Below are 27,929 nucleotides of genomic sequence, written 5' to 3'. Positions count from 1 at the left end.
CAACTCAATTTGCATAAATTTACTTAATTGTTGTAGGCAAAGTAGCACAGAGTAAAACGAAAATATTTGTAGGTAAAAATAATGTTATTATTAGCGTGAATTTGTCATGGTTGTTAAAACAAAATCGGGTCTAGCTAGCAGTTTGTAATATATTTGGATTGTTTGTGATTTATCGTTATGTTTTAAATCCATTAAATAATATTGGGAGTGTAACTATTGGCGTTCTCAACACACAATTTTAAACTATAAGAGATAACTAATTAGTATGAGGATGTTTTTTTTCTTTATCTCATCGAATTTTGTTAAAATATCGAAATCGTTCCATTTTTAGAAGTTAAGACCTCTATCGTGGTAATCTAATTTTACACCACGATTTAGCTTATTGTCGTCTACATCTATATTGTGCAATTCCAAAAAAATCTATTCAGTATGTAACTTTTTGTTGTTTGTTGTCCCATATACGGAAATTTGGATAGTTAGTACAACTATTTAGCTAAAAATGCACTTCGTCGCTAAAGATAATCATATAGAGATGATGACAATGACAAATTTTGTCACACAAAAAAAATAAGTAAGAGCGTTATATTCGACTACGCTGAATCTTGTATATCCACCATCAATATGTGGCAATATAATATTTTTCTGTTATAGGGGTTATATGGAGGGTAGGGTTAATTATGGACCGATCCTCACAAAAGTTGGTTGACTGGTTTAGGTTCATATAAAATTAGTTTATGTTCAATTTCATCACGATGTTAGTTACACTGTGCACGAAATTGACACTTTTCTCTGTCAAGAAGGGCACCCAGTGGCTAGAACTAATTCGGGTACTCCTTACACATATAGAAAACGAAGTTCAAAATATAACAAGCCCTAAATGATTAAAATCTATCCACAACTTTTAATTTTATTCAAAAAAGATAAGATACGTAACTCACAGTAATTAGCTACGTCGCACAGTGTTGCCAGAAGCCAATCTAGCTGGAAAAAAGTAAATTTTTTGATGTATTAAAATTGGTTTTATTTGTTTGGTATTCGTTAGATAAATGTCCACTCTTTATAACTGTATATCAGTTTTTTTTATTTTTTCTTATTTGATTTGTAATGTTGATCCAAATATGAGCAATTGCATTGTGGCAGTTTTTATAGAAGTGCAGTCTATTTTTAGCATCATATTTGAACAGATCGTATTATCAAACTATTAAACATTTTTAGTTTAGTTTTTTTACAGAATTATGTCGGTTATGTATTATCTATTGTGGAAATGTCTGTTGATTTGAAACATTTTTTAATGTGTAAAAATGGTGATAGATAGTAAGCTATTTGTGTAGTAAATGTTTTATATTGTCAGATATTCAGTGTAACTTTTAAATATGATTCCCATCGATTCCCGTGAAAAGTGTTATTGACTATTAATCTGTGAAATGCCCACTTTGGATTGTGGGCATTGACGTATTCAATTAATGATTGACGTATTCAATTAATGAAAAGTGGATGAAAGCTAATCGGAATAAAAAAGCTTTTGAAATCGCTAGTGAAATTTGGTTGGATTGATTCTTTTGTATTCCTTCTGAAAATTCATTTAAAATTCCAAAAGAGTTAATGGTCGAACCGTCAACATCAAATTTTGGTAGACTTCGAGTAGAGTTTTCAAATAAATCCGAAAAAGGGAAACGATTAGAAGTATCAGCTCTAATAAATGAATGTTCACCTGAACAACTAACCTTCGCCGCTTTATAAATCTGGAAACAGAGATGCTTCTGCTATTCTTAGGAATGTGAATGAGTCTCCAACGAGTTCGAATTGGACCGAACTGACTTTGATTTATAAATGGGGATGTGACAGTAGCAGCAACCACTCAACCTATAAGCAACATTTCAGCTCAAGCGATTCTAGTAAATCAAATTTCAATAAAATCGGTTCAGCCGTTTAGGCGTGATGCTCAAACAAACAAACAAACTTACAAAGACATTTATATAATTATAGATTTTCTAGTCATTGGTAAAATCATTGCTGAAACACAACCTTAAGTACTTCCATTTTGGGTGAAACATCAATGAATTTACATGTTACCAGCATTTTAAAAGTTTAGTAAGTTGTGGAAAATATCTGCTGTAGAATATTTAAATCATAAATTACTAAAGTGGTAAAAAATAGTATAAATGTTGTGATTTTAAAACTACTTACTATTTTTTTCTTCTGCTGGGATATTAAGTGTCATTTGAATGTATTATAAAAATAATAAAAACATATTTTTTACTCTCTTATCTATATAAATATCTATATAAATATATTAGTGTCTTTGTAAGTTTGTTTGTTGGTTTGTTTATTTGTTTGAGAACAGGGGTAGCGAAGCGCACCGGGTCAAGCTAGTAAATACTAAAGTGTAAAATTAATATTATGCATTGCTCTAATTAAGCTCAACACCTACTCTTCATAATTTTCAACTTTAACCGTTTACAGTTTTGACCTAGTTAAGAGCACTTTCAATTTAAATTTCTTGCAAATACTTCAAATCCTTTTGAAATTATTGAAAATATGTTAAAATAGTCCACTTGAAGCAAAGTATATTTATTTATTGTGGTTTTGTACAGACATTTTTATATTATTCAGCTAATGCTTCAGCATTACTCTACTGATTGAATATTTTGAAATGTTTTGTATGGTAAATAAAACACACACACTTGAAGATGGTTACACACATATGGATTTATGTATATTAGGGACGCCCATGAATAGTTCGAAACAAAATGTCGAATTTTCGAACTTTCGAACTTTCGACACTTTAAAATTATGAAATAGTCGACTTTTCAATTTTAGCTATTTATGAAATGTCGACTTTTTTCGCCTATAGGAATATTTTGGGCTTTTCCGACTTTTCATTACATTAAGCTGCTAAAAATTTATGTTTGATAAATTTATTTATCATTTACACAGAAAAAACTATTTCTTAAACTGTTTCAATTCAAATATTTGTCACATATTGAACTGGTTTCAATTATTTCATAATTAAATCAAGTATTCATTTGCTCAAAAACAAAATTTCTTGATATTTTCTATTGAATTTTGTGTTTTGAATTTGATTATTTTGACAATTGAATATACTATTTTCGTTATTGGTTGTATTTCAAATACAAAAATTATTGAATAGATCATTTTCGTAATTGAAAACCCATTTTTGTTATTTTTTGTGTTTCAATTACGAAAATTATCTATTCAATAATTTTTGTATTTAAAGTTCAACCAATAACGAAAATTGTATATTCAATTGTCAAAATAATCAAATTCGAAACACAAAATTCAATAGAAAATATCAAGAAATTTTGTTTTTGAGCAAATGAATACTTGATTTAATTATGAAATAATTGAAACCAGTTCAATATGGGATAAATGTTTGAATTAAAATATAATTTTTTCTCTGTAAAAATAAAAAAATAACTACTTTTTAGACTTTTTTAGTTAATTGAGTTTTAGGCTTAACGTAATCGATTGTTTGGCTTTTTTCGTACCAAAAAGTCAATTTCGATTTTTCGATGTTTTTGGTCGAAAAAAGTAAAAAATTTTATAGCTCTACAATGATGAAATTATTTTGCAGTTTTTCTTTTATATAACGTGTGCAGAAATAACCTGATAATTCAGTGTCCCAATAAAAAAGGTTTTTCAAAAACAAATCACAAACTATAAAAGAAAATTTCGCGGTTTTTGGTCCATTCTAATATTTCTTTCTTATGTGTCTGTTGTTGTTTGTCAACATCATTAAGAGCCTCTATTCAAATACAAATACATATATATTTAAGCCAAATCAAGAATATTATAAAATGTATCCAAATACTTATGAAAGCCCAAGAAGAATGAGTAAAAGAGCAAAGGAGTGTAGCAAACATATATGGAGCAACTACAAACTAGCGAAGGAAACAATCTTATTCAATTCTAATCAAGGCCAAACAAACTTTTTATGACTAGTACACATTAATAATATTTATCTCATAACAAAAACCACAAATATACTTTAGTAATTTCTATTCAAGGTCATGACTCACTTGTCTGCATAATTGCGTGATTTAGTCAAGCAAAATCTGTTAGAATACACTTTTCCTTAAATAGCAAAAAAAATACAACTAAGATAACACTGTGTTTAATTTTTTGAGTCATGGAAATATAACCATATACGCACACCTCTACATGATAAAAGACCAAAAAAAAAAGACCCGTGTCTCCCAGTTTTGCTCATGCACTTTTGTTTATTGGCCACCAAATATTTCGGTCATCGCTGTCATTTTTGCAAAAAGTGATAAAATTCTCAGCATCATATCTTGCAAACAGTTCGGAATTTTGATTTACTCTCTACTAAATAGTTAAAAAGAAAAAAACGTATTATTTGAATGATACTTTTTATTCATATCGGACTTAGAATAAAATATACATAGAGCGCTACTGAGATACAAAGAACCTAAGTTTGTTGTCAAAAACCTAAGTCTTGCAACAACAGAATACCTGTAAGTCAATGTACATATTTTGAGTTTTTATACAAGTAATGGAGCTCCTTTTCTTGATTAAACGCATATTGGTCAAGTTATTATTAAAAAATCGATTTTTGGTCAGAAATATGAGTCATCACAGATTGATCTCCTTTTCTTGATTAATCGCTTATTGGCCAAGTTATTGATTTAGATATTTTGAGTTTTTATATAAAAAGTCGATTTTTGGTCAGAAATATGAGTGATCACATGAGTGCTTTTGAGTTTTTATATAAAAAAGTCGATTTTTGGTCAGAAATATGAGTCATCACAGATCGAGTTTCTTTTCTTGGTTAAACGCTTATTGGCCATGTTATTAGCGAATTTAGATATTTTGAGTTTTTATATATAAAAAAGTCGATTTTTGGTCAGAAATATGAGTGATCACAGATCGAGCTCTTTTTCTTGATTAAACGCTTATTGGCCAAGTTATTATCGATTTAAGCTATTGTGAGTTTTTATATAAGTAATCGAATTTTTGGTGTGAAATATGATTGATCAGAGACCGATGTATTTTGCAGATATATTTAATAAATGGGCGTATTGGTGGACGTGGACAATTTTTATTTATGTAAAAACGTTTGCGGACTATGTATTGCGAACATTAAAAAAAAATTAGTTAAATCGGTCAAGGCGTCCTGCAATTTTAGATATATCGAAAACAAATTGGCGTGGTCAATTTTTCTTTCAGTAAAAACTTAAATTTGATTAGAATGATCATTTAAACAAAAAATTACCCAAATCGATGTAGCCGTTTTCCGATTTTAGATAAATCGAAAAAAGTGGGCGTGGTCAATTTTTCATTCCGTAAAAACATAATTTGGGCTATGACCAACATTTAAAAAAAATGTGTCTAAATCGGTCCGGCCATACTCTACTGATGCAATTACCAACGAACGACATTTAATTTTTATTTATATAGATTTCAATTGTTTTTTTCTTAATATTAATGCTATTGCTATTTTGAATTACAGTTTGTAATTTCTTAATATTAATTTGCATTTCAGTTTCTTTTTGCTCAATATTAACTTGCTGTTATGAACTATAATTTCTAATTTCTCAATATTAAAATGCATTTTTCATCTTCAGTTTGTATTTACTCAATATCAATTTGGATTTATTATTTTCAATGTGATTTTTTTTATATTAATGCTTTTCCGAATTTCAATTTGTTATTTCTCAATATTAATTGGAATTTCTTGATTTCAATTTATATATTCTCAATTTCAACATAAAATGGTGAAGTCAAATTCAATTGCTTTCAATGGAATTGGTCAGAGGTGTCGTGAAACAAAATCTTTTGAAAATCAATGCTGTAGAGAAATAGATTTTTTACAAATAAAAGGCTGCAAAGAGAGTTGTATCTAACCACTGAAATGCATTAAATTTAGCTATGTATCGAAATAATTAACTTTTCTGTATTCGTTAAAATTAATCAAAATTAAAATAAATTTTCTTTCTTAAAAAATTAATTTATTCCATGCAATTAGTTATGATATCAGCTTAAAACAAATAAATTCATATATTTTTTTGACCTCTAATTTTAATTTAAATGTGGTTGTTAAACCCAAATAATAATATTTATTCTTATTTATTTAATAATTTTTTATAAAAAAAAATGCAATAAAAGAGCAAGCTATAAATTGATTTTCCATTACACTATTATGACCGCAAAAACTTTATTCCAGCTCAAGCCAATAAAATAGTTGTCGGTAAATATTTCACATATTATTGCTATAGATTATTGGATAAGGGATAAAATTAAATGTGGTCATACTATAGTTTACAACTTTATGGAATCTGCTAATAAATGATGGAAATAGTTTAGAACTTTATAGGCTTCATGACCGAATTAATATTTTGATTTAAACATACATTTAAAGTTTAATGCTGTTGTCTTGTTTTACACTAAACTTTCAGCTTAACAACAGAAGTAAATTTATTGCATCTAAACTTTTTCTCTTACATCTGGTTATTGACTACTGCCAACAGTTGTTGCTTATTTGTTCATTAGTTTTAATTAAAATTCAATTATACGAATTAAATTCCAAACAGTTTGCTTTACTTGGAATGTATGCATTAAGTTTCTGCCAATAGCGTAGATGAAATGTATTATACATATTTTCTGAAATATTTATGAACGCAAACAATTAAAAAAGCATAATTTCTTAAACAATTTCATCAGGGCGTATGAGAAATATTTACATAATTTTATGGGGAAAAATTACTCATACGCATGAGTGCTCATGGTTAGTAACAACGATATTTGAACATTTTTGAAATTCTTCATATGAGTAATTGATTAACGTATTTTTTTCATTTCGTAGCACTGATTTGACCTTTGGTCAGTTATTTGTGCAAAGTTATATCAATTTTTGTATGCCAAATCTAAACATCTAACCAGTAAGGCTATCTAACTTCAAGTAGTTTTATTTTAATAACAGGCATCCTATGTTGTAAATATTTTTAACATTTTGGCATTAAAGTAAACTCCACCAAAGTAACTAGAATAAAAAGGATCGAAAACCGGCTTTTCGGTTAACCGACTTCAAAAAATCCAGGTTAACCGACATTGAAAGTAATTGTTTTGAAAGTTTAACCTTTATGTCAACAGCAGAACTGCTTTACGCATGTCAACTGCAACATACCTGGGTATGTTCATACGTTTTGTATGGTGAATGGCTGCCGTTAGCATAAAAATGCTAATATCTATAACTCGTTTGTTGGAAAAATTTTATGATAACCAGTTTTACCCTTACATTTAGTCATTGTTTTTTGAAAAAGTGGTTGTGTAGGTATGACAAAAAATGCTTTTTATTGAGTTTTTGCAGAGATACAAATTTTTCAAATTAAAATAATTTTTTTATTTATTTATAGTTTTTAATGAAATTTTACAGTTATATAAACTTTTCTATTAGATATTGAAAACAAAAAACAAATTTTGAAATTTATAATCACAAATCCCGTAATTCCCAAAAAAGTATTGAAAAATCCCAAAAATAGGATTTTATAGTTTTTTTTCAGGAGCGGGATTATCGGAACCCTTTACAAAATAATTAAGAACATATTTGGCCATCTAAAACAGGTTACTTTATTTTGATATCGACTATGCGATTTGTGAATTTTTGCCCTAAATTTTTAATTTTACATAAAAAAAGGCGTTATTTGAATGGAGAATTTTTAAATTTATTTTCATTTAAAATATTTAGTGTAAAGTTAGCTTTTCAAAAACTATAAATTCCTAATACATCATCTTTGAAATGTTTTAGATAACTTAAAAATAAAAAAGTATTTTTTTCCCAAAAACTAGAGAAAAACGCCTTTTTAAATTTTTTTAAATTCAAATACATATAGCTTTTGAGTCAGTCACGATTTTTAAAAATCGTGTATATTTAGACCCGCTGTTATCAAAAATGTGGAGTAGGTTGGGTAAAAACCCAGGTATCTATGCTGTTGACGTAAGGGTGCAACTTTGTAAATGGGCTTTATCTTCCAAACGGGTGATCCTATCCTAACCAAACCTGGGACAATTGCGGAAAACGGTTTTGCTAGGATATCAAGAAATTTCATGTAGATCCGATTATCAAATGCAGAGCTACAGCATTTTAAATATGCAAAACATACCTAGGTCGACCGCCATCTACAACATTGACCAGATGTTTTGAAATGTGCCCAAATGATGAATTTGCCCGATCGCTGCTATACTCCGAAATGCCAAGATATTATACTTAGAATCAATTGTCAATGAAATTTCAACTGCGGAATCAAGAAAATCCAGTTCTAGGTTTCACTCATTTATATTCAAATTACACATTAGGTCGCATTTACAAAGTCCATCCATGAAACGATGAGTGTTTCTATTTGCGCTTGCTATTGGCCTAACAAGATTTGCGATTGTTAGAGAATTACACTCATTGGGAATACACCCTTGGATATGCTGTGTTTTCTTCAAATGCTTATCAAATACTAACATTGTTTTCGATAATTATCTCAATATGCTCAATATGCCCATCCAAACCGATTGATTTATGGAGCAAATACAAAGATGCAATGTGGGATGATATTTTTCATCAGTTCATGCAACTGAACGAGAAAATTTACATTTGCTTGATGATGTCGAACAAGGTATTATCAGATACACGACGCAAGATAGAACTGAAGGGATTTTTTTTGTACGCTCCACAGTGGGGGATTTGAGAAAAAAAAGTGGAAATAGATCTGTAACTTCTAAACGAATAAACTGTTTTTAATAAAAATTCTCATGACTGTAGAGGAGGTCTCAATTTAAGTTTTAAGTTTTGAATTTGGGCTTGAATTAGGGCACCTCGGGTATGTCAAAAATTAAAAATTATGCCAAATTTTGCGATCCGATTTAAATTTTTTTATAAATACGGAATCTACTAGACGAGATCTATGAAAGACATTGCTTTAGCCACATGCTCGGATCCAATTCTTTCCCAAAGTATCTTTTTATGAATTAACAAAATTCTTTTAATAATCGTAAGAAAAAACTGTTTTAAAATCTTTACTGGGTCAAAAGTTATGTGTATTCAAACTTAAAAAAAATAAAAAAGTCGTTTTTTCGCCATTTTTTTCGCCCAAAGTGAACTCGGTGCCTTCAATAGATCCAAAAATCAAAAAAATCCCAATTTTGGGATTTTTGAAAAGTTTTTTGGGATTTGGATCAAGAGTTTCTATATACAGTGACGGGCAATACAATAGAATCACTACATATGAATTCGATTAAAGCGGTAAAACTACAAAATTTGATTTCAAAATTTAAAATTTGTTCATTATATATTAACTAGCTAAAACCCGGTGTGCTTCTATAGTCTATCTAAAATTAGTTTCTGTTCATGTGAAAAACATGGATTTTCTAGATTTAGTCCGCAAACTTGCAAAGACTGACGTTAAGCTTTATCAATTATCATTGCAAATACTAAGCAAATAGGAAACTGCAATCGAATAAAATCAAATGGCATTTCCGAAGTTATAATTCCCAGTTATAAAGGTCGCTCCGATTAGATGGTTCATTAATTGCCTTACTGTAAGTCGAGTGCCATTACAAATACGCAAACAATCATACAAACAAATATTTTTGGTAGTCCGCGCATTTCTGTACTAAATATTAATATTGATAGCTAGTAGTACATACAAAATTTGAACGCTTTACATACTACAATTATACAGATAGATATGAATTTTAGTATTTAGATTGTTTGGGAGGTGTCACGCCCACTATTTTAGTCCTCCCATTCTTGTCCTAAATATTAAAATTGATGGTAGAATATCCGTACAAAATGTATGGATTCTATCTCTTATTGTATCCCATATATTAGATTTTTTAAATAATCATCATATGGGAGGTGCCACGCCCTCTGTGGCTACTACTCCCATTTTTGCCGCAAATATTTAAACAAACAGTGGAATTGCTCATGCAAAATTTGAGGACTATAGCTATTATAGTTTCCTAAATATTTGATTTTTAAAATTAACTTTGTATGGGAGGTACCACGCCCACTTAAAATTTCAAAATAAAAAGTAGCCTATAGCTCCTTCTAAACATACATAAATATTCTGTAAAAATTTCAAGCAAATCGGTTCAGCGGTTTAGACGTCTATAGATCCCAAACTAATAATAATAAACATACATACAGACACACATTCACTTTTATATATATAGATTAATGCTCATACCGTAAACAATAAATAGAAAAAAACAAAATAAAAAAAATAACACATTCTTATGTTAAAAACGATGTCAAATCTAAAAGACTAAATAAAATATGCGACATTCAAATAGAATCAATCGGTCTTAAAATGATTAAAAATAAAAAATCATCATAAGAATTCGTTGTTTTCTTAATATTTTGTTGCATATCAATTATTTCTAATAACAGCATCAAATCTTTTGGGGATTGAATTTAAAAAAGTTTCGCATGTAGATCGGGAAATTGCATACCATATTTCCTGAATTTTCTGTCAAAGTTCTTCCTTTTTTTTCAATTTTTCAGGTCCGAGTTTGTCTTTTACTATTTTCCATAGGATTTAAGTCTGGTTATTGAGACGGCCATTCCATAACATGAAGTTTGTTATATAAAAACCATTTTTTGGCAAGACCTGACGTGTGCTTTGGGTCATTATCTTGCTGGAAGAGCCATTTTAAGGGCATATTCCATTCTGCGTGTGGCTTTATAACATTCTCCAAAATATTTACATACAAGTGCTTATCCATATTTTCTTTAATCCAATAAATTGGACCAACGTAATACCAAGAAAAGCATCCCCATATAATAATATTTCCCCAACCATGTTTAAACGTTTTAGGTTTTTGCCATTTTTTGGACGTCTAACACATGTCTTATCATCACCACCAATTAAATTAATGATCGTTTCGTCCGTCCACAACACATTATGCCACTTTTTTATATTTTCTGGCCCACACAAATCCTTACGATTGCTCCTGGTTTTAAATGAAATATTGGTAGTGATTCTATTGTAATGTCCGTCCGTGTAAAATCTCAAAAAAAAATCAACTTCTATTTTTTATTCCCATATTTTTGAAAAAAGTTTTCTATAATTTTATTAATTCTTAAAAATGTTGTACATTTTTGAAAAGAAGACATAATTTCCTACACGTTGCTATATAATTACCCTATTCACAATTGGTGTCGCAGCGTTGTATCGTTGTATGTCGTATTTTTTTTTATTAATGTTTTGTTTTTGTTTCGAAAAATTAGTTTGAAAAATATTTATGACATACAATGCTACAACACTATGACATCAATTGTGAATTGGGCAAATATGTATGTATATATGTTATCACCTAATTAACTTAGATTTTTGATGTTAAGAAAATTAAATTACCGGAACTGTATATTGAATTTTAATAAAAAAATAAAAAAAACTCTTTTTGTGAACCGCTGAAGAGAAATTGTGTTTCAAAATAAATTAGATTTTATTTTATTGTAGTTGGAAATATCGACAACTTTTTTCTGACTTGCCCAACTATACTTTCTTATACTATATGTTTGATTTTGTCTTCTATTGTCTTTCGTTTTTCTTTATAGTTTTCAATGACACTTGTGTTTTTCCGTATCATTGCTAAAATGTATGATAATGACATTTTGCAGAAATCTATTTTTATGTTTTGCCAGCGTTACTGATTTAATATACGACAGTTTTCAATGTGTTTTCTAATAAACGGAAAACTTTGTAATCGATATTTTGTGGAGACTTGACGGAAAAAGAACAACAACACCAACACCAACAATAAGTTAGATAAACAAACAACAATTATTTGCAACAACAACATACAAAATCGCTTGTGCTCTTTATACTTATACAGTATGTACATTGTACAGGGTGTGGCAATTGAAGTGCAACAGAATTAAGTAGTTTTTAGTGAACTTTCCTGATATTGGAGATATATTCACACCTAGATGAAGAGCTATATCTAAAATGTCGACAATCGCCAAATGTTTGTAAGGACTTTGAGGTCACAAATACCTTTAAGAAAGAACTCCAAAACTTATTTTCCCGATTATAAGTGCAGTATCATTCTAAATTTTTCATTTCCACACATGAACTTTTACACATTAGTAATCAATATTATGAGATAGCTGTTTTTCGGTAACCCAGTTAATGTGTTGTAGCACGTTAATTGCCACACCCTTTGCAGTATATAAGTAGTATGTATAGAAGAAAGCTAAATGTACAGACTGCACTATCGTACAAGTATAAAATCCACAAATAAGTGATAAAGAACAACAAACTTTAAAGAAATAAAGAAACATGCTCAATACGACCACAAGTTCAATGAAACTAAGTTGTATAATACATTTTTAAATTAATTTATTTAATTCTCTTTACTAGAGTTTTGCTAAAGAAATAGTTTTTGAAATAAGTACTTTACATAATATTAGTTTACTTTGCTATTTAGCGGTAAATAGTACATTTGCTCTAACTAATCGAAACTTTTTTATTGTTAATGAAAGCAACTAAATATTTCGTATAGTTTTAACATTGAATCACAGCTCCCAAGATAAAAAATCCCACCACATCTTTTCTAGAGTTTACAGTTTTTACAAAAAATTTAGTTTAAACCATAGACTTACCAGAGCGGCTCACTAATAACACTATTCGACAAATGGAGGGGGTCAGTGATCGGCGGGGGTTGTGATTACCAGGAAAAGTTACATCGGTAAAAAATATATATTGTATCGGTGTTTCGCTGGGTCAGGTCTAGTTAGTAGGGTATTAAAATTATTCGATTTTTGTCTTGTTCGAATAAACCGAATAGATTTTAAATTGTACGAATAATTCGATCACAAAGTTAAGAATGAAGTTTTGATGTATGTTTTTTAATATTTTATTGTTAAAGAAAAACAAAAAATAACGTTAAAGTTAATAATTCAATTATTGATAATGTTTAAAAACATTCGAAAACAAAGTCCATCATTATATTTTCATCAGAAATATTTCTGATCAGATTCCCTCCCGAACAATCTACAAAACAATTGACTAGCAAACTCTTTAGATTCCGTTTTGGAAATATGCATTAATAATTTGAGCTAGTTGGACATGCTCCTGAATTCAAGTACAATATAAACGTATTAAGAACTTTTTTATGTCGTTCATTTGGGTTTTAAAATGGGTAACTAATTATTTAGTAAATTAATTATTCACTTTTTCTAAATTATTTATAACAAATTAGGGATTTACACAAATATTTCCAAAGTTTGATATCATTGTCAGTGAACGTGGCTAGCTTGAAGTCAGACAGTGCATTATTGACGCATATTTGTTTTATTAATCTTTTTCTTTATTGAATCTTTCTTTTGAGAAAAAAGTACTAAAATCTTAACCTCAACTTACGCATTTATAAATACGCAAAAATTTTATTACCATGTTAGACAAAGATGTCCAACGCTGTTTAACATCATTAAATATTTTGCAAGACTTACGTACGCAGTTAATAACATCACTTATATATAATTTGAGATCATAGCCTTCGTCTATTCAACGTAATCATTATACATTTCATCACATTCGCCATCACTTTCAACACCACTTAAATCTGATTTAATACTTTTATTATTAATTGCTCCACGGCATGTCATGTGTAGACCCTAAAATTTCTGTTTTGAAATCAGTTCCAAAGCCGTGTGTCCACTACCAAGTTTTCTTGTGGAAGTTGCTTCCAGAAGAGACTTTCTGAAGTTTTTGTCGTGTACACAAGTATTGGAAGTCAACTTCCAGAAGTCAAGGCTTGCGAAATTTACTTGCAGCAATTATGTGGAAATACATGTTTGTTGTTAGCTGGAAGTAACTTGAACGACTTGCTGTGAACTGCAAGTATTTTGAAGACTTGTAGAAGAAGTCGTGTAAATGGTCTATGGTATTCTCTTCTGTTTTCAGTTTAGTTTTGTGTATTTTTGAAAGAGTAACTAAGAATAACTTTTGAATAATTGTTTGTGTTAAAGATAAAATGTATTTGAAATCATCATTAAACTTTCCTGGAAATTTTTCAGCTGCGTGGAATCTTTGGTCCGCAATTCTTCAAGTGATGTATTTTGGAAACATAAATCTATACGTCGCAATACCCAATTTCTAACCCAAACACTTATTTTTGTTTCTGTTTTTTTTAATTTGATGTTTCTTTTTAATTAAATATGCTGCAATTTTTATATTGTCATTCGTAAAAAAGGCTGTACTCACATTGCATGGAAACACGTCTGCAATTTATTGCAGCAAGTTCGTCATAACAACTTCTACAAACTACTTTTGGAAGCAGACTTCCGCAAGTTTCGGTTTGAGTGTAAATAAGTCAGCAAATACTTGCAGAAGTTCTTCCGCAAGTGACTTGCTAGTGAACACAAAGCTTAAAATCATTTCTTAAAATCATATTTTATTCCATAACTTTTATTTTCATTGGTTCAAGTCCTAAATCCAATATTTTGAAAGACTTGTTTTTAGAATTGTAACTTCTTGCAGTAATATTTATATATTTATAGAAGGAGCTATCGGACCACTCATCTGCATTGATCGAAAGACTCCATTTATCTTTAGTTATTGGTCGAATTTCAGAAGCAATACAATTTTTGTAAGTCATAAATTTCATGAAAATTTATTCGTTTTATTCGATTATTCTACATAAAATTGTTCGAATTATTCGTTATTCGAAAATGGTAATATATAAATTGTTCGAATAATTATTCGTAAGAAATTATTCGATTAATCGAACTATCATTACTCGATTGAATACCCTAAGGAAATTGTTCAGTAAAGTTGTTAAGCTCAGCGCCGTCTACAACATATAGTTAATAAAGGATAGTGGTATTTTTGGTTTTCTAGAGTGGGACCCTGGAAAATCAGTTTTTTATAATTTTTTTCAAAACTCAATTAAAATCATCATAAAAGTGTTGAATTAAAACTAACAGACCCTTTATTTTCTTTACTTTCTTGCTTGATGATGCGCCTTCTTCTTCGGAGTCAGTGTCGGATGAGGATATGTCTTCATCTGGAAAAAATTAATTGTTTTTAAAGTAGTTAGTTAACTTAAATTTTGTGACATATCCCCGGAGGAAACTCCCATTGTACATTCTTCTTCATCTTCATTGTCGGGATCGTACGTCTTTTGCGACCACCAACAAATTTCAGTCACCAGCGAGTCCAGCCTTTTGCCTTTATATCGCGTTTCCATGGACATGGCTCGCCTTGTTTTTCCAACTCTGAGACTAACTGCTTGCTAAAGTATTCGAGATGGTAATGCATGCAGTGAATTTTGAGAGACATCTTGGTCACAAGAGCGGGATGATCGTGTGTCCGCATACTTCCCAATAAATATCGTATAACTTTCTTTACTGCCCTCCACGCAAGGTAATCATAACTGACTAAAACGTCTTAAAATTTCATGAGCCTCCGTATATCGGGCCCATTCAAAACGACCTTCAATTTTGCTTCGCTGATTCTTGGGAAAATATTTTTCAAACAATCGAGAATTCTCGGAGGAAGGCACGTTCTCCATTAGTAGTGTTTTGAATATGATATACATACTGACCATAGAAGTGTTAGCACGAATACCAAAAACATGTTGTGTATGTAATCCTAATCATTAGTGTGCTATTTTTTTTAATAGGTATTACTACATGACATGGGCAATGATTTTCGGGCTTGACCGACCACTATGGTGGTGTAGGGTATAAAAATTTTGTCCCGCTTCCAAAAATCACTTTAACGTACATAAATCTCTTAAAAATGTTGGTATACACGCAAAATTCAACATAAATAACTTCCATATAGACTTAAAACATACGGCCTAATTTCATCGGTACATAATTGATCATAGCTCCCATATAAGGCCCACTTCCGAAAATCAGTTATGATTGAAATTTAAAAAAAAGGTTTTTGCACATTTACTTAGTGTAGAGTATTTTTACTTGTTTTAAACTATTATTTGATAAACAAATGTTTTTCGATGTTTACATCAAGACAGCATAACAGGAAAACCTTTTTTTATTTTGTTAAAGTAAACTTTTAACTTGCTCCAGCACTTTCAAAATTTAATATGATACTTACTTACTTGCTATCGTAAACTGTTTGCAAAAACTTTCTTAAATTTAAACATTTGCATTACATTCTTACCTAAACCCAATGATACAAAAAATGATTTATTTACCCGCATTTGTGTTCATGGCCAAAAACCAAAAATATCTCGAAGCTATATACTACAATAATAAGAGAGGTGTTGGTTGCTATAACAAAATAAGTAAAATATACACTTTCCAACCTTTGAAGTTCAAACAAACTCCATATTTAAGACCGCTGGCCATAAGCCAAACAAACCACTCTCATATTAATTGTAGATACATAGTTGTAATACAATACTATAATCATATTTTAGCAGCAATATTGTTCATTTTTAAAGCAGCTTTTGGCTCAATGATATTTAAATGTGTAAAAAACGTTTGTTTGTGTTTTATTGAAAAAAAAAGTTCCATTGAATTAATGTATTCAGGATGAGCAGCAAAATAACAGTTATAAATAAAAATTTTCATTTAATCAGCAGACTAAAAAGTAATACTTGTAAAGTGTAACCACACAAATGTTTTTTTCGCCACCATATTTTGTTTTTGTTCTTTTTTTTAGCGGTTGTTGATTTTACTCGGAAAATGAATTAATTAAAAAATATTTTGCACTATAAAAAGACGGAAGTAGGTTTTGGTGGAACACCTGAAAATTAAATGTTGTAATTAGTTTTATTAGTTTTATTGCACAACAGTATGTTGCATGAAACAGATGCAGTTGCAATTATGATCTAAAGTTTAAGTTTAATGTAGTTTTGTAAATATTTAAGTCATGCAATTGTTATCATCAAATAGTTTATTGGTGTGTCAAAAGTCGGCAATTTAAACAAGTAAGAGTGTTATAATCGGCTGTGGCGAATCTTATATACCCACCACCATTATTTAGTTAGTTAGTTTTATAATTTCTATTACTAGTAAATATGTGTGGTAAATTTCGTATTGCGAGAGGGTAATGTATTTCCCGAATGTGGAAAGAAGCTATGTATAATTACGTATTTTTCGAATGTAGGATTGTCATAAAATTATGTGCACTGATACCTATCTTATATAGGAGCTATGACGAATTATGGACTGATCATCATAATAACCAATAGTATGATTTTTGAATACAACTGATCTGTCAAAAAGTTTTGTTCGTTATCGACCAGAATCAATATGGAAAATTTGATGAAATTATATGAGAATTAGTATGCTTCGGAAATTGTTTTCTACTTTTATACATTGGTCATTGCAGAGTTAAATAAACAATTAATTCAATAAAAACAGTAAATGAAATGATAACAATTTTAAATTTCAATTTAAAATTAAGCTACTTAAACTACTTAAAAGCAATTATTAGTAGTATAAAAAAATGCTCTCGTTGAAAAATAACTAATTTAATAAATTTATATGATACAAAATTAGGTGTATCCATATAGCAATTCTACACTCTAATAAATTTTTATGTAAATTTCCTTCATTAATAGTAGGAAATTTTTCTACTTCCATAACACTATGAGACAAAAAAACTGAAGTGGAAATACTGGAAAGTCATACTATTTATACCCTGCACCACCATATTAGTCTAACACCCACCTTAAAGTATACCGATCGACTTAGAATCACTTTCTGAGTCGATTAAACGATGTCCGTCCGTCCGTCTGGTCGGCTGGCTGGCTGGCTGTCCATGTAAACCTTTTGCGCAGAGTACAGGTCGCAATTTTGAAGATATTTCGATCAAATTTGATACATATTATTTCTTCGGCCCAAGGACCAAGCCTATTGAAACTGGCTGAAATTGGTCTATCATTTCACCTAGCCCCCATACAAATTTCCTTCCGAAATTGGACTTTATCGGTCATAAATGTTTAATTTATAAAGGTTTCTCCACAACTTGCGCTCCAAATAAGTTTTATATATACAAAATTCATGTCACTAAATTTTGTTACGATCGGTCCATAATTAGTCATAGCTCCCATATAAGACCCGCTTCCGAAAATCACTTTAACGTGCATAAATCGCTTAAAAATGTTGGTATACTCACAAAATTCAACATAGTAAACTTTCATATAGACACAAATCACACGACCTAATTTCATGGTGATCGGTCCATAATTGGTCATAGCTCCCATATAAGGCCCACTTCCGAAAATCACTCAAAAATACAAATTATTGAAATTTTGAAAGAAAAATGTTTTTACTCTTTTACTTAGTGTAGGGTATTATATGGTCGGGCTTGACCGACCATACTTTCTTACTTGTTTTCTGATGTTTTTGAAGTTAGCAAAACACCTCCAAAATCTTGAGTTACGGGTAAGAAACCGGGTTTTCATACCTTTAAGCACTTATAAGCCATTAACTAAGCTGATTCTCAATCGATTTAAATTTTTTAAACGGATTTAAAAAGAAGAAACGGTGGCCTTTCCCATGGTATATATATTATTTAAGTATTTTGACAAAATTTGTGTGCATTTCTTCATAAAACATATTTTTGTTTATATTTTTTCACCATTTTCCAAATTTGAAGAAGATTTTACATAGTATTTTATAAAGGAACCGTACAATTTATACATTGATTTAAAAAATAAGTTTAGTTATGCGTAAAACGCAATATTGCTTTTAAAAATCCATTGGAAATTGACAAAGTTATTCATGATTGAATAACAAACTAAATTTTTGAAAAATATCATTTCTAGGCATTTTACTTAGAAATGTTTACTTTTGAACTCGTTATCATGTTGCCTCCGCTGCACCTTAAGTTAGGTTATATGAAATAATTTGTTAAAAAGCTTTATATAAACGGCGAAGCTTTCTGCTGTCTTAAAACGATTTTCTGAAAACTAAGCGAAGGCAAAAAAAGGAGGTTTTTATCCATATCATCCCAAGCCTTTTTTTTGCGATTTTACCTGTTTTGATAAATTTTAGGTATTTTCATTGGACCTCAAATTATGTTTTTGAATAAGCTAAGTTCCATTGAAAAACGCGCATGGAAGTTTTGTGTCGCTTTGAAAAAATGTTCTTGGAAATAAAAGAAGCCATGACTATGTCGCTGTGGTTAATGAATTTTTGAGTGCTTATGGTGAAATGGGCTGCCACATGTCTATACAAATTTATTTCCTGCATTTGCATTTGGACTTCTTTCCAGATAATCTGGGGCAGTTCAGCGACAAACATGGAGACCGTTTTCACAAAGAAATGGTCAGAATAGAAAATCGTTTCGAAGAAAAAACATAAAGAAACTATTTTCCGAATAGTGATGGTCACTTTTATGGCAAACTGATGATAACGAGTTAAAAAGAAAGCGGATAAGCAAACATTTCTAAGTAAAATGCCTAGAAATGCTATTTTTCAAAAATTTAGTTTTAGTACAATCTTTAATAACTTTGTCAATTTCCAATGGATTTTTAAAAGCAAAATTGCGTTTTACGCATAATTAAACTTATCTTTTAAATCAATGTATAAATAGTACGGTTTCTTTATAAAATACTATGTAAAATCTTCTTCGAAATTTCGAAAATGGTGAAAAAATAAAAACAAAAATACGTTTGATGAAGAAATGCACACAAATTTTGTTAAAATACGTAAATAATATATACCATTGGAGAGACCACCGTTTCTTCTTTTTAAATCCGTTTAAAAAATTAAAATCGATTGAGAATCAGCTTAGTTAATGGCTTATAAGTGCTTAAAGGTATGAAAAACCGGTTTTTTACCCGTAACTCAAGATTTTGGAGGTGTTTTGCAAATTTCAAAGACAGATTCTTGTTATATTTGACAGCACCTTCCAGAAAAATTGTATCGCTTTCCAGGTATTATTTTTTGTCGCATAGTGTAATTAGGGTAAAAATACATGATGTGTGTAAATTCAAATATTTGTTTTTGATAACAAATGCTTATTTATGCACAATATATCGATGGCTTAATATAAAAAGGCCCTAACTCGTGTTTTTTTTTTTGTAAGTCCGGATTTTCGTTTATTTCGATAAATGGTCCGATCATATATCATAATTAGACAAAAAAAACACGATATGTAATTTTATACATAAAATGAAAATACAACACTTTGTATTTTTGCTGGAAAAAAGTATGTAATTGATTTTGCTAACCATATTGTGCTTATATTTACGCATATTCTGCAATTTTACATGAAAACTTACTTACTTTATAGTTCAAGAGCTAGATTTTTTTTTTAAAATGGACTATTTGAGTCTTAAAGAAAAAGGCCTTATGAGCAAAAAAAAAAATCCAATTTAAAAACAATAATAATAAGAAAATGAGCAAAATTATTTTTCTTTTAGAATTTCAATAATTTATTTTCGTTTATAAGGGAGCTATGATCAATTATGGACCGATCACCTTGAAATTAGGTCATGTGATTTTATGTATATACCAACATTTTTAAGAGATTTATGTTCATTAAAGTAATTTTCGGAAGCGGGCTTTACATGGGAGCTATGGCTAATTTCTGTGTATATGAAAATTATTTGGAGCGAAATTTATGCAGTTATGACCGATAAAGTCCAATTAGAGAGAACATTTTTATGAGGGCTTAGGGTGGTCCTTAATAAACGAAAGTTGGATTTTTGCAAGTGTCACACCCCAGTTTGGTGAACATTGGGTAAATTGGTTGGGGTTAAGACGTGCCGCAAGCCCTATGAAGTTTTGAGATGCATTTACAAGGGCAAAACATTTAAATTTTTTCAGTTTTCGTAAAAATTTTGCCATTAAAAAATTACTTTTGCAATTTCATTTAAAAGAATAGAACACAATTGTCGTTCTAATGAGACATAAAAACAAAAAATGGTAAAAACCAGTAAGAAAGACCATATAATACCCTACACTAAGTAAAAGAGCAAAAACATTTTTCTTTTAAAATTTCAATAATTTAAATTTTTGAGTGATTTTCGGAAGTGGGCCTTATATGGGGGCTATGACCAATTATGGACCGATCACCATGAAATTAGGTCGTGTGATTTATGTCTATATTAAAGTTAACTCTGTTGAATTTTGTGTGTTTACCAACATTTTTAAGCGATTTATGCACGTTAAAGTGATTTTCGGAAGCGGGTCTATATGGGAGCTATGACTAATTATGGACCGATCGTAACAAAATTTGGTGACATGAATTTTGTGTATATAAAACTTATTTGGAGCTAAATTTGTGTAGATACATATATAAATTAAACATTTATAACCGATAAAGTCCAATTTCGAGAGGACTTGGTCCTTGAGCCGAAAAAATAATATGTACCAAATGTCATCGAAATATCTTCAAAATTGCGACCTGTACTCTGCGCACAAGGTTTGGACAGCCGCCAGCCAGCCGACCAGACGGACGGACGGACATCGTTTAATCGACTCAGAAAGTGATTCTAAGTCGATCGGTATACTTTAAGGTGGGTGTTAGACTAATATTTTTGGGCGTTACAAACATCTGCACAAACGCATTATACCCTCCTCACTATGGTGGTGTAGGGTATAAAAATGCACTCGTTGAAAAATAACTAATTAAATAAATTTATATGCAAAATGTATTTTGTAAAAATTCCATCACAATATGCTACAAAATTAGGTGTTTCCATATAGCAATTCTATTTTATTGGATTACATAGATTTCGGAAATACTTATTTGGCTTTAGTTGGAGAGCAATCTGAATTTAAACTACTGTAACTCTAACTAAGCGATTTTCAGAAATATTTTTCTGTTTAAAAAAGTAAAAACATGGGAGATTTCATGTCAAGTGAACCAACTTTTAAAAACGATATCAAAAAAATCAAATTTAAAAACAATAATACCCTACACTAAGCAAATGAGCAAGATAATTTTTTTTTAGAATTTAAATAATTTATTTTCGTTTATAAGGGAACTATGATCAATTATGGACCGATCACCATGAAATTAGGTCATGTGATTTTATGTATATTTTAAGAGATTTATGCTCATTAAAGTGATTTTCGGCAGCGGGCTTTATATGGGAGCTATGACTAATTTCTGTATATATAAAACTTATTTGGAGCGAAATTTGTGCAGATACCTATATTCATTAAACAGTTATGACCGATAAAGTCCAATTAGAGAGGACATTTTTATGGGGGCTTAGGGTGGTAGTTGGATTTTGCAGTTTGGTGAACATTGGGTAAATCGGTTGGGGTTAAGACGTGCCGCAAGCCCTCTGAAGTTTTGAGATGCATTTACAAGGGGAAAAAATTGCAATTTTTCAGTTTTTGTAAAAATTTTGCCATTAAAGAATTACTTTTGCAATTTCATTTAAAAGAATAGAAATGTTGTTAAAAATTCCCCAGGGCATTAACGTGTCTCAGGCCACTAGAACAAGAAATGTAGGAAATTAAATCTAATTTTTACTTAAAATATATCCATAGTTACTTGTGTATGAGTTTTTGTCTTAGTAGGATAACAAGTTAGATTTTAACTTGTTCGAATAATTCGATCACACGTTTAAAATTAATCGAATTATACGAATAATTTAATTTTTTTAAAAAAGTAAAGAATTTAAGTTAAAGAACATTCGAAAACAAAGTCTATCAATAAATTTGGATCAGAAATACTTATTCTGTTTTGATACCCTTCCGAACAATCTACAAAACAATTGACTAGCAAACTCTTTAGTTTCCGTTTTGAGCTAGTTGGACATGGTCATGAATTTAAGTACAATATATATTAATTTGGGTTTTAAAGTGATTAACTAATTCTTTAGTAAATGAATTATTCACTTTTATTTATAAGAAATTGTATTATACCCTCAAGCTCTATCGACGTTGCCTAATCTTTGTTTAATCAAGTGGTCTTAGGGAATTACATAAAACTGTCCAAAGTTTGATATCATTGTCAGTGAACGTGTATAAGACCAACTCCATGTTTTCTTGCAACAAAACGTAAGTTTGCAATATTTTGTGTTTATCATTAGATTTATAAAATATTTTGCAACACTTACGTACGCGATTAATAACAACACTTATATACATATATTTTAAGATCATGGCCTTCGTCTATTATAAATGTCATCCTCAATATCACTTTCGACGACCGTTTCAAAATCACATCCGCCAGCACTTTCAACATCACTTTAATCCAAGTTAATATTTTGATTATTAATTGCGATTCTGCTAATATTTCGCCGACATATGTTCACACCACGGCCGCCCTGTCATGTTTAGACCCTAAAATTTCTGTTTCGTAATCAATTGTAAAATCATTCAGTATTTTTTACTAAATAACAATTTAAACATTCTGAAAGTCTTGTTTATAGAATTGTAACTTCTTGCAGTAATATTTATATATTTATAGAAGGAGCTATCGGACCACTCATCTACAGTGATCGACTTCCTTTATCTTTACTCATTTGTCGAATTTTAGAAACAATACAATTTTTCTAAGTCATTGGAATTATGAAAAATTTTAAGTAATTTAAATATATACATATGTACATTTATAAGTGTTATTCGATTATTCTACATAAAATTGTTCGAATTATTCGTTGTTCGAAAATGGCCATTTTTAAATTGTTCGAATAATTATTCCTAAGAAATTATTCGATTAATCGAACGATCATTACTCGAATGAATACCCTAATAATTAGTCATAGCTCCCATATAAGGCCCTCTTACGAAAATAAATTACTGGAATTTTAAAAGAAAAATATTTTTGCTCTTTTACTTAGTGTACGGAATTAGATGGTCGGGCTTGACGTGCAGATTTCATTAAACTCTATTATTGAAATCAAAAATCTGTATTATCATAATTAAAAATTATTTGTAGAATAGAGCTAAAGTTATTTACGATTAAATCGGTAACGGTAATTAAAGTTATTAAGGTAACGATTGCTTTACCGTAATGATATTAAATGGATAACGGTTGTATAGTGGTAACTGTATCCAAACTTGCATTTCTACATGCGTGTGATTTAATAATAATTTTACTCTCCAATCTAAACTTCAGTAGTTCTTTATAATAAATAAAATCTGTTTGTAATCCAATATAATAATAATATAAAGCTGTTTTTCTAACTAATGAGAAACTAAGTGAATTCTTGCACATGATTTTCAAATACTTTAAACAAATCTATTTATAATGACTTACCTGCATAAATTCTCATTTAATAAAATTTATCTGCACAATTAGTGCGTGTTGTTCGCATTAAAATTCACAATCCGTTTCATCATTTAAGCAAACTTTCTCACTCTTTCTTACTCTTTCTTAATTTTCTCTTGCAGCATTTCATTTGTATTCTAACAAAACTGATGAACGCATCGAAGATGATACACTGGCGGTGAAATATGAAGATGGCAGATGGTCGAAACCGTACTACGACTGTGGCGGTGGCAACATTTGGATGTTGACATACACTGTGCCCTTTTTTGGTTACGAAAATTCAACCTATCATTTTAAGTAAGTTCAAGTTTATGTTTCTTTTAATGTTCAACTAAAAAAAAAACAAGCAACAGAACAAAATTAATTAAAAGTCGTTGGTAATAAAACAAAAAATTGACGACAAAAATAGCGGATAAAAATTGTATCCATGTTGGTGACAGTTTATTTTATATTCATAACACGGGAAGGTAAAAAGGTATAATAAAATTTACTTAATTCCCTTTGTTCACATAAAATGTTGAAAAATAAACTTAATTTTATTGTTTGAATTTTAATTTGTGAGCCAAATATATGCGCACAATCTTGTACATTATAAGTTCATTAGGAGTTTTTTCGGTTCGTTACGTTAATAAAACCTTAAAGTAATTTTAAAGGAAAAAAATAAGAAAACATTTTAAAAATAGCTATATAAAAATATGATATATTTTTTATTTGGAACTCATTAAGCAGTGATAACCAGAAGTCAAAAATATTGTTTTAAAATCAATTTCGCATAATACATAACCACTAAAAAATCGATATTTTTCCTTCCACTGAACCAATACTTATTTTAATAAACATACTTCAGTTTGGAAAATATCACAATACAAGATCATTATTATATTTTTGTATGTTATTTGCTCTTATAAAAGTCATATAACATCGAATAAGATAGAAATGAAAATAGTGGTTACTTTTTTCCACTATGATCAATTTTCTTTCAGTCATGGTTTTATGTGTATTAGTTTATAATCAAAACAATTGCATTTTTACTTTAATTAATGTTAATTTATTATGAAAAATAAGACAAAATTAAAATACAGCTAAAGGTTTTTATGGAATGGGGTGGTTAGTTTATTAACCACCATGGCGGTTGGCATTAAAAATAAATATATTACACATTTCCGTAGCGTAAAATTTTTTTGAAAAACAATAATTTTGACTAAATTATCGGGCCAAAACAAACGAAATAGCTGTGTAGGTCAGACATTATCTAATTATATTATATCATATGGAATACTCCCACCTCCTGTGTAATCACCCGGCTTTTCGAATCGAAAATTTGTTCCCATTTTGATTCTACCACTGCAGTTTGAGTAAATTAGTCACTAACATAAGTATTAGCCAAATTTGATAGAGGTATGTCATCATCGGAATCAAAATCACAACCAAATTATGTCACCGAGTACTATCTGATCGGTTTGCTTCTCATAATAATCTTATTCATCGGATTCAAGACTGCAGACACTTTCAAGACTGCAGACACTTTCAAGACTGCAGACACGTTCATTGAGTACAGGCAGCATCCTTAAAAAATAACATAAAATTATGTAGAGAAACACATTCTATAAAACCTATTTCAGTCACAGTGGTTAGTAATCTAACCACTCTATTACTTATGTTATTTATCAAAGACTATAGTATAAAATATTACTTTGTTAGCCAAGACAACTAAAAAACTGAATTCCATGAACAATAAACACTCTGAGCTTTTTTTATTGGATGCGGGAAAGTCCCTTATGCCATGTTTCCACGGCAGTCTGAATTACTTAATTCGCGTTTTGAATTACGATTGCGAATTAACCTGTTTACACGACAACATTCGTAATTCAGTTTGACATTTATTTATTTCTTCTTCTTGTTTTTTTTTCTTCTGTTTACATGTTTTGTTTTTTTTTGTTTATTTTGTTTGTTTGGTGCGAATCAAGGTGCATTTAATAAGGTGCAGTGGCGAATTTAAATAAATACAGGCGAATTCACTTATTCGCCTTGTGCGTGGCTTTAACTTTAATCGGACTTTTTATTTCTTTTAATTTATTTATTTAATACAAAAATCTTTTTCTTTATTTTGTTTTGACATTTTTGATTGGCCAGCTGATTTTGATACATAAATAATCGATAAAAATTAGAGATGACAGTCATTCGTTCGTAATTCATAAGGTAATTCAAACTGAATTACGTACGAACAAAGTAATTCGCACTTGAAATTTTGTATGGCGAATCATGTAATTCAGTTCGTAATTGGGGGTTGAATGACGAATGAGAGCGTGAATGGCGAATAATGCCGTCGTGTGAACATGGAATTAGATAAACTGCGGTTTACAATATTTTCAAACTGATATATTTACCTGAAAGCAAAGTTTTGCAAAAAAAACATAACGATGACTTCAAAAAATTAAATTACTTATCAAAATGCCATATAATGAGAAAACGAGCTAAAATATTTTTTTTTTTTTATATTTCAATAAATTATTTTCGTGAATGATATTCGAAAGTTATCCTTGCATGAGACCTATAACCAATTATGTACCGATCGCCATCAAATTAAGTATTGTGATTTATTTCTCTGTGAAACCTCTTTCTGTTGGATAACAACATTTTTAAGAGATTTATGCTAGTTAAAGTGATTTTCAGAAGTGGGTTATGGGAGCTATGGCCAATTGTGGACCGCTGGCCATCAAATTTGGTGATTTCTTTCTATATAAAAGTTAAAGTAATTTTCGAGAGGTCTTACCTGGGAGCTATGTGCAATTGAAATTGATCAGAGCAAAATATTGATTTGTATATGGATATCGATATAAATCAAGCATTTATGGCTGATAGAGTCCTATTTCGGGAGGACATTTGTTTCAATAGACTTCGTCTTTGGGTACATTTTCCAAATGTCATCAAGACATCTATGAAACTGAGCACATGTTTACAGGACAGCCAGCAGGCCAGGCGGGACGGACGGAGATTGTTAAATCGACTCAGAAAATGAAATTATGAGATGAGTAGGGGTCATCCCCTTAGTGTTGGTCTAAGCAAAAAAAAATCAAACTACAAGTCGCAATTACAAAGATAATTCGACAACATTTGGCACAAACTTTTATATTGCGTCAATAACGTAATCTATTCTAGGCCTATCTAAAAATAGTTAAGCTCTCATAAATATCATAATTATAAACATATCCAAACCAAAATCAGCAAAAATAAGTTTTATATAAGCAGAAATCTCACTGCTAAATTTAGTACCGATCGGTTCACAATTTTCAATAGTTCCCGTATGAGAAACATTCTCGAAAAATTTCATTAATGAGCTTACAAATTTAAATATGTTTCATATATACGCAAATCAACCCACCAAATTTCGTTCCATAATTATTCATCGCTTCCATATAAGGCCCAATTCCGAAAATCAAATTAATCTCTTAGAAATGTTGCTATTCAAATAAAATTCAACACAAATAAGGTTCATATGTAAGGACAAAATACCACCTATTGTATGGCCTTCGGTCCATAATTGGAGATAGCTTTTTGAAATTTTACTGGAGAGTCAAAAAACATAATAAAATTTAAATTGTTGTGGTTACAAATAGGATACCCTTCAATGTTTTGTCATTCCGTTTGTAATTTCCACAATATAATTTTCCGACCCTATAAAGTATATATATTCTGGGTCCTTATAGATAGCGGAGTCGATTAAGCCATGTCCGC

General features: G+C 29.9%; 1 protein-coding gene across 1 annotated transcript in view; it reads left to right on the top strand.

Moving 5' to 3' along the window:
* Positions 1 to 24,495, top strand: part of LOC135961327 (myb-like protein O) — a 138,023-nt gene extending 113,528 nt beyond the window's left edge. Inside the window, exon 3 of the mRNA XM_065512822.1 lies at positions 24,317 to 24,495. Within this exon, the coding sequence (XP_065368894.1) occupies positions 24,317 to 24,495 (179 nt within the window). The remainder of the gene's footprint in view (positions 1 to 24,316) is intronic.
* Positions 24,496 to 27,929: the final 3,434 nt, after the last annotated feature.

The sequence above is a fragment of the Calliphora vicina genome, chromosome 5 (assembly GCF_958450345.1).
Source record: "Calliphora vicina chromosome 5, idCalVici1.1, whole genome shotgun sequence".
NCBI classification, from domain to species: Eukaryota; Metazoa; Arthropoda; class Insecta; order Diptera; family Calliphoridae; genus Calliphora; species Calliphora vicina.
This window is presented reverse-complemented; position numbering and strand designations above follow the sequence as displayed.